The sequence below is a fragment of the Colias croceus genome, chromosome 10, assembly GCF_905220415.1.
Source record: "Colias croceus chromosome 10, ilColCroc2.1".
NCBI lineage: Eukaryota > Metazoa > Arthropoda > Insecta > Lepidoptera > Pieridae > Colias > Colias croceus.
This window is the reverse complement of record NC_059546.1, coordinates 5045059-5053395: the sequence shown is the minus strand read 5'-3', so window position 1 is coordinate 5053395 and position 8337 is coordinate 5045059. Positions and strand designations below refer to the sequence as shown.

Sequence of the window (8337 nt, the reverse complement as noted above, 5' to 3'; positions counted from 1 at the left end):
ATTTTTTGTTGGGTTAGGTACTCTAAATATACGTAGGTAAGTGTTAAGACTCCATTTCCGACAAAACAAGAAGTCGTACGGAAAAAAGTTAGTGCGGTGCGGTGAGGCGGCTTGAGACGTTTTCCGCTCATACCGCCAACAGGAGGGGATAACAGGCAAAACCACCTTTCCTGTTCTTGGCTTGCACCTGACCAGGAGACGGGCTGCCGCCGAGGGGGTCGCAGGAGAATTCCAACCAATACCCGCGGCCCCATCAGCGGCTCGACGGAACACAGTTGGGTTTTAGTCGGTAAGAATCCGACATAACCCACGGCTCCTTCCCCGGGGGCCGTGGGTATCTTTGGAAGATTTCCCTTAAAAAAAAAAGGTAAACTTAATAAAAATATTAACTTTTTGCAAAAAGTCAGGAGGCCTTTTGTTCGTTGAAATCTCTAATCTCTTTTAAATGATGGTGTAAAAAATTATAATATGTATTATACATTACCTCAGAAAATGCATACAAACAGTGTGATAGTGACCTTTTAATTTTATTAAATCAGGCCTCAAGTTTTGTATCGAAATCATTTTGTTTTTGAATATGCTGTAAAATATAAAATATTAGCTCTTGTATAACTTACTTTGAACAGATGAAATTTTTTCTTTTGAAATAAGTAAGTAAGTACAGAAAATATAGAGTTCGAGAAATGTGCCTGATAGTAAAATCACACGACGAAAAATTTGTAGATCTTATTATTATCATATTTTATCTACAACTTTGTCATTTAATTTAATGGTTTGTTGGAAGTCGAAGATAAATCATTTTTTACCCTTAAAAGCTCCCCCGCTTTTAAGGGTAAAAAATGATTTATCCCACTTCCTGAACTTGGATCGACCGTTATATTTTATTTTTCCTTTCATTTTATCATATTGTCCTCATTTTGCTAATGGTTTCATCCTAGTTAATACTGTGATTTTTGTTTTTTTATTATTTTTGAAGGGATCGGCACTGGTCCGAATCGTTCTAAATAAAAATTATTCGCCAAATGTGTTGCAAGTGACGTGACTACCTCGGTCTAGGCTGGGCATTGCCGAGGTCTGTAAAGCTGGCGATGAAAAATTAGCGAAATTAAGTAAAGAAAAACAACGCCAGAGTTTGTTGCTAATTAGTTGCTATAATGACGATTTTGTTGCTCAAGCAGATCGCTGAAAATCAGCAACAGTTCTAGCTTTGTGAAGAAATAGGAAGAAAGGATGGATCGTTTGATAAATGCAGGTGAATTCGTTGCTGTAAATAAAAGTGTAATTTTGTTCTTTTTTTCCAATAGCGCCAAAACTGGCCACGTCAGCTTAACTGGCGATTTTTGGTAAACATAAAAAATATTTTTTCGATAATTAATTTTTCATCGCCAGCTTTACAGACCTGCATTGCCGCATGGCCTCTCGATGGAAGTGAACTTTTGATGACTTTTTGAAGTAAAACTTCCTATGGCGTCATCAACTTAAAGCCATGGCAAATGGCAATAGCCAATACCGTCACATAATAGAGTAGGCGACGATTTTGGTGTCTTTGAATCTTGCAAAAGAAGTTTCACTTCTGACACATGTGTTTGGCACACACGCTTTTTTTTACTTAATATTTGATTATTCAACATTTTATAGGAGAAATAAAATAAACATATTAAACTTTAAACTATAGTATATTTTAAAACTTATGAATAATCAGTTATCTAGTCTTTGGTTTGAATTTTAAAATACCTGTACCATAGACTATTTATTACATAATAATAATCCCTAAAAGTAAATACTGACTTGTAACACTTGCCTACATAATATTTATACAGTTAAAATTAAAACCTATGTTTGAAATTAAAAATTTGATTAGGAATATGATTTTCTTAATATACAGATAAACTTATTCTATTCCATTAACTATTAAGAGAGAGCTTAAATAATTTGGCCACAATAATAGTCCTTCACGACAAATCATAACTATATAAATATCATTTTTTGGTCATTTTTAAGAGTATTATATCAGAACTTCTATAATTAATGTGTTGCTGGTCTTCAGGGATACTCTCAATATAGAAAAACTCTGAAATCTTTTCATAGAAGGTTTTCCACAACTTCTTTTGAATTTCTGTGTCTCTTAACTCTTGGGTTAAATATATAGTTGGCTTTTTGTTCACAGAGTTGTTTAAACTTTGTAATGTCTCAAATAGGGGATTCAATGCCTGAAAGAATAATGATCCATAAGAAAAATTTTATATCTAATAATATGTCTCAGTTCATTTATAATAAAACAATTTTCACAAACTACAATATCAAATATCTATCCATCTATGCTATCGTATAAGACATACTGTTGAGCTATAACATGTAAAAGTATAGATATTTACATCTTCATAATAAATGCAATCGGCTAACAAAATCATATCAAACTCCTGTTTATGGATATCAGAGTTTTTATCGCCCCATACTAAAGACTCTGCAATAGCATATCCACCCATACTAGCTATCTTTGATTTATTTTCCGCAATATTTAACCGCAATAAGGGAAGTGCCTCTGGTAAATCTGTCAGTGTTACTTGAGCCCTAAAAATAATGTTATTTCTTAGAAAACTATACTGTAAAATTGATTACAAATCATGATTTGTCTTAAATCCCACCCGAGAGTAGCAGCAGTGAGTCCTACAACACCAAGACCTGATCCTAATTCAAGAACTCTTACACCACTTAAAAAATCCGGCTTATGGAAACACTTAGTCTCTAGATATTTAGCAAGGACCAGAGATGCATCCCAAACAACACAATTCACATCGCCTTCGAGTTTCTGATATATTCTTAAGGTTTTTAAACACACTTCGATATCTATTTCCCTAGGAAATAAATCGTTAAGTTGAAAACTTGACCTATGCGACATTTAGAATTTTTCGCTAATACACTTTAATAAAAATGAAATGGAATGTTGGTTTCGGATTTGATCTAGTGTTCTAGTAATCTAATTTACATTTAAATTTGTGTTTATTTGGATTTTATATTTCTGTTTTTGATTCTACTTCTACAGTGTACTACTGTGGACCTAAAACATGCCTAAATAATTATAAATTGAAGGTATCCTATAAATTCTCGATTCAGACTCGATTATAAAATATCGATTATATATCATTTTCATAACTGATCCGGAGAACTTTGTACTGTGACATAGTATGATTATCATTTTTATTGTATAATAAAGAAATCAAAGCAAGAAATATTAAAATAAACCAACAAAATTAGTTAATAAAGTAGTACGAATACCTATCATATAAATATTTGAAATAACTAGATAGGTAGTTTATACTCTGGGCAATTAATAATCATTCTACTAGATCGTACTTCGTAGGTGGTCAGTAGTGATACATTTACATTACCTTAATCTGATTCTACTTCTATATTATATTAAATCCCTGATTTATTATTATAAATTAAGTGCATACGTAACAATCTTTTGGGTATTAATTATCCAAAAGAGTAAAACAAATTACTCAAATATTTAACTTTTCGTTATGTTATCTGCCAAAAACTGTTTATGAATTAATATAAGAAATGATATGAGCCGAGTCGAAATTCGTTAGTCCAATCGAGTATGAATAAACGGACATCTGGACATCACTATTCGTAGCGGCAATCAATACATTTAATTATTGTACGTGACGTATGTAACTCGTTTAGAAATTTTTTCATTCATAATATTTATATTTCATTTGTAATCATTATTTTCTTCATATCAAACTACATATAAATGTTATTTTATATAAATTTTATAAATTAAGAAAAATATAAAATTTATTTTGATCACTTGGCTATTTTTTACTTTTACCACCTAAAATTTTTATAACCTACTTTAACAATTTGTGCATGACTATGTATGATACATCAACATCTATAGTACTTTTTTATATAAATAAAAAGATCTATAGGTCTACCAGAATCTGATGGCATATTTATATTTAAGAAATAAAAGATTTTCATATGGCAATTATATTTGACAACTATCAAAATGGTTGTCAAATTATTTGTCTTCTTTGCAATTCTTGAATAATTTTTAGGATTTTGTCTAAAAAATCTTCGAAGATGTCGAAAAAGCCGCTGCGATCACAAGCAAGAGGTGTTGTTTATAATGTGTATAGAAAAACATTCGATGAAGAAGGGTCAAACACATCACAATTTTCAATTTTGAATATTTTATTGGTAAATTGGACTTACCCGTTTTGATACTTAAAATTAAAAATATTTTATGTAGGTAACTAACTATAATATTGTTTTTTGATTACAATATAATTTTATGAAACTTATTACAGGAGTTTCCAATACGGCTATACGTCAAGTCCAAGCTGTCAAAGTCAATTTTATAATTATTTGTGTATCTGTTAATACTAACGAAAATAAACATAGTTTTATTTTATTTTATTGTTATTTTATTTTATAAAAAAAAATATTAGCATTATCTAGTTTTGATCTGCATTATCATTACATCCATATTTTTACATGGCTTAATGATAATGAATATACAAATATAGGTATGTGTAAATAATAATATGTATTACATAGATAAAAGTAATATGTATATTATACAATATGTAAGTAGTACCTACAAAATATTAAGTGGATATCTCATTATTTGGTACAGTATTGTTCACTTATGTAATGTGACTAATGATGTTGAGGACAAAATAAAAAATACGCAGTATCAAGATCGGTCAGTCCATTTTCCCTAGGGTTGCACACTCAAAATTTTGATTTCCCCAATTGCCATCAGATTCTGGTTTACCTATAGTAGACATAATATGGTTTTACCTCGGAGGGTTTTACAATAAATAAATTAATAAACGTTTCATTGAACATTTTATTTAATAAATAGCAACACTGAAATCATATGACAATCAGTCCGTCGTGCGATTTTGTGAATTGTGAATTGTGATCCTTCGGGGTGTAGCGATTCAACAATGGCTCTGTTTTGGATAACTCTGGTCTTATCCATTATTGGTAAGTTTTTTTTAAATTATTTGGTGTGTAAGCAGGAGAATAAATAATTAACACTTCAATTTTTTAAAGGAATAAACGCTGGGGGTGAGTTTAGTGTGCTACACAGCCCGAAATCCTTGAAGTTTTCTGGTGCATCCAAGACGCTGGAGAGTTTATTAAAGGAAGTATTTTCAGCTTCTCTTGGACTCTCCGTAGAAGAAGTAAGTATTATTTAACTTGTAATCATTTTATACTAGTACAAAAATAGGCACGTGATACAAATTTTATGTGCTAATCGTATCCATAATCATTCTAAGAAATCATTAAATTTATCGTTTCCAGAACTCAGAATGGACGGGACTTTCAATCGTTGATCCATTTGACACCCCTGAAGCCGTCGTCGAAGTGTATATCGATGGAGTATCCTCCCTTGGCAATGCAGTATGTAACTTGAATGACTATATTTTGGTCTTGTCAATAATAATGCCCATCGTTTCGTGAGTAATATCTTTTTGCAATTGTTTTAGGCAGGATTAAAGGCCAAGAGCTACCCTCTTACTGTTGATGAGTATGAGCCAGATACATATGATGCAGTTACTCACAGAATTAAACAGCACTTTACAAATGGAGGCAACAAGCTTGTTAACATAAGATTATCAGAGCCTGATGATGTAAGTATCAATCATTTTTCAAATGTGAATAATATAAACTTGAAGGAATTAGTTCTAAATTTATACTTATACATTTTTTTCGCTTTCAAATTGATCATGAAATGTATACTTGAAAAATAAAAAGTATTATGGTTCAACAATTTATCATTTATTACAGTTGATTGCCTACTCTAAAGTATTTGGGGAAATTTCACCACCCAAGGTCGGCAAACAGTTGCTGCAACATCTGAAGTATGATAGCTATGAGGAAGATTATCAGTTCCTCTACGAACTTGAGACATTGAAGGCTATCACTGCTAAGGTAAATTGTATATTCCATCTATGAGCACCTTTTAAAAAGTATAGTGGAATAAATATAGCTTTTGGTTTTTACTATCCTGTTGGTCAAATAAAAATTACCCTATGTGATAAAGTTAAAATGTAACTGATCCAGTTACATTTTAACTTTATATATAAGTACCTTTTATAAATAAAATAAAATAAAATAAAAATAAAAATCACACAGTGTAATTTTTATTTGACCAACAGGATCGTAAAAACCCAGACAGATTTGTCTGGGTTGTGATTGAAAAACCCAGTTTTAAATTTGATAGCCTAAACTGTATAGGTAATAATATGTGAATAGCATGCAAATACATGATATTATAATGTGATCATAGTATAATATTTTCTTTTTTTTTTTTTCAGATCAATGCTGGTGCCATTTCTGCTGATAATATTATTGACTGCTACAACTTCAGATTCACTTCACTACATGCCTTGTCTGACTTCCATGGACCCAACTCTCTGCAAACCAAAGAAGCTAAGAAACTCTTAGGTAAAACACAATTTATTTTTTTAATATAAAGATTTGTTTTTTTTTTTTCTTAATTTGTTGCAATTTAACCCTTTTAACACATAATTTTATTATGGTGGAAATGAAATTCCATAGATGTTATGTGCAGTTCTTGGTTCTATCTTGATTGTACAAATGTCTGTAATTTTAATAAACTAATCCCGTTTTGCAAAACTCCCTAAAATGTCTCAAATAATTTTAAGTATTACACTAATCCAAAAAATTGTAAAACTTGTTAAAAATGTTGGGAATTAAATAATAATTTTATCCTCATTTAATGAACTCAGGTGAAGCTCTTGAAGCACTCAGCAATGCGTTCGTAAGTGCGTACGATGGATCAGTATTGGTGACTGCTGTGACCACAGACGTGGCCCACACCCGCCGTGCCGTTCGTGCCGCGCCCAATGAGCCCATGAGACAGGAGCGTCCAGTATGTATAATATAGATATTTATAAATACAAATTAAAATTCTATTATGGGGTTTGTCAGTGGACAAGTAGTGACTTCACAGGGTAATTTATTTTTATAAAATTCTTAAAAAAAGTAAAAGGTTTCCACAAGTTTTAGATACAAAAAAATGATATATCTTGCAACTATTGTCCAAATAATAAACACTTGAAAATTTCAATTCACATTTTTTTTGAAGAATATTTTCTAATTTTTTACCTATATCCAAACAGATGGATGAATTTCTGCGAAGTGGTAATTCTTCTCGAAATGTAAGGGATCATTTAATCTTCTGTAAATATGTGTAGATAACAAAGAGTATTGTAGTGTAGACATAAACTGATTATTTTTTTACAGCAACAATAGTGTGTTAGGTATAATATCATCTGATTCAACGTACTTTATTCTTATTTCAGTATTACAATAGATGTAATTGAAATAGCTACAGACCTATTAAACATGTGTACTTGTTATAATTATAATAATTATTTTGTTTACAGGAGGATGACAACTACACAGCCGACTATGCCGCTATCTTCAACATCATCTTGTGGTTCGGAGTTGTATTTGCGTTCACTTTAGTTGCCATCGTGTATGCCATCATGGACATGGACCCAGGTAGGGATTCCATCATCTACCGTATGACAAGCACAAGAATGAAGAAAGATAATTAAATTAATTAAAGTATTATATTGTGAAGACGAAAGTCCTCATGTGTGCGTGCATAGAAGTGCAATTTTATTTCCCTTAAATGTTCATTTTCCGCTTGGCGGTATTATACGTTCCAATATTGTGCAGGATGTTATAAATTCGCGAAACATAGTGATACTTATTGTTATGTAAGTGTATAATAGTGTTATTATTTAAATAAATTATGTTCTCCAAGTTGTGTATTTATTTAGAAACAACCCAGTACCTTAGCACTAATAATGTATCATCATACCAATATGTAGAAGTAGTTAATTTTTTTTTTTAATTATTACAAGTATAACTTGAATGTGTTTTTTACTACAAATATCTTAACGATTATAGATGAAAGGTCTGTATAGAAAAACAAGTCGCTATAATAAGTTGTTGCGCAAAGTTGGTACTTATTAACTGATTTTATGCTGAATTTGGTCCTCAGATGTCTCATTATTATGTAAAATACTAGCTGTGCCCTGTGGTTTTACCCGCAGTGCTCCACTCCTGTTGGTTTTAGCGTGATGATATATAGCCTATAGCATCCCTCAATAAATGGGCTATCTAACACCGAAATAATTGTTCAAATCGGACCACTAGTTCCTGAGATTAGCGCGTTCAAACAAACAAACTCTTCAGCTTTTTATATTAGTATAAATAAATTGATAAAATAATTATTAATGTAAGAAAAATTTCTATTTACTTTCGCCAAGAAAAGAA

The 8337-nt window shown here is 31.1% G+C and overlaps 2 protein-coding genes across 2 annotated transcripts; one reads left to right on the top strand and one right to left on the bottom strand.

Annotated features, from left to right (window-relative positions):
• Positions 1-1657: 1657 nt before the first annotated feature.
• Positions 1658-3082, bottom strand: LOC123694966 (protein N-lysine methyltransferase METTL21D-like). The gene is made up of 3 exons (XM_045640612.1): positions 2646-3082; positions 2376-2571; positions 1658-2210 (listed from the first exon to the last, which is right to left on the bottom strand). The coding sequence occupies exons 1-3, from the start codon at positions 2897-2899 to the stop codon at positions 1980-1982; spliced, it is 681 nt and encodes a 226-aa protein (XP_045496568.1). The 5' UTR covers positions 2900-3082; the 3' UTR covers positions 1658-1979.
• Positions 3083-4866: 1784 nt separating this feature from the next.
• LOC123695133 (ATPase H(+)-transporting accessory protein 2) lies at positions 4867-7821 on the top strand. The gene is made up of 8 exons (XM_045640869.1): positions 4867-5004; positions 5074-5204; positions 5326-5424; positions 5511-5654; positions 5812-5955; positions 6342-6471; positions 6777-6919; positions 7437-7821. Exons 1-8 carry the CDS (start codon positions 4965-4967, stop codon positions 7608-7610), a joined length of 1005 nt encoding a protein of 334 aa, XP_045496825.1. The 5' UTR covers positions 4867-4964; the 3' UTR covers positions 7611-7821.
• The last annotated feature ends 516 nt before the right edge of the window (positions 7822-8337 follow it).

Coding starts and splice junctions, on each gene's coding strand:
- LOC123694966 (XM_045640612.1), bottom strand. CDS start 2,899: ATGTCGCATAGGTCAAGTTTTCAACTTAACGATTTATTTCCTAGGGAA. Junction 2,572..2,645: donor CTCACTGCTGCTACTCTCGG/GTGGGATTTAAG, acceptor CATTATTTTTAG/GGCTCAAGTAACACTGACAG. Junction 2,211..2,375: donor ATTGCATTTATTATGAAGAT/GTAAATATCTAT, acceptor TTATTCTTTCAG/GCATTGAATCCCCTATTTGA.
- LOC123695133 (XM_045640869.1), top strand. CDS start 4,965: ATGGCTCTGTTTTGGATAACTCTGGTCTTATCCATTATTG. Junction 5,425..5,510: donor TATCCTCCCTTGGCAATGCA/GTATGTAACTTG, acceptor CAATTGTTTTAG/GCAGGATTAAAGGCCAAGAG. Junction 6,920..7,436: donor CCATGAGACAGGAGCGTCCA/GTATGTATAATA, acceptor TTTTGTTTACAG/GAGGATGACAACTACACAGC.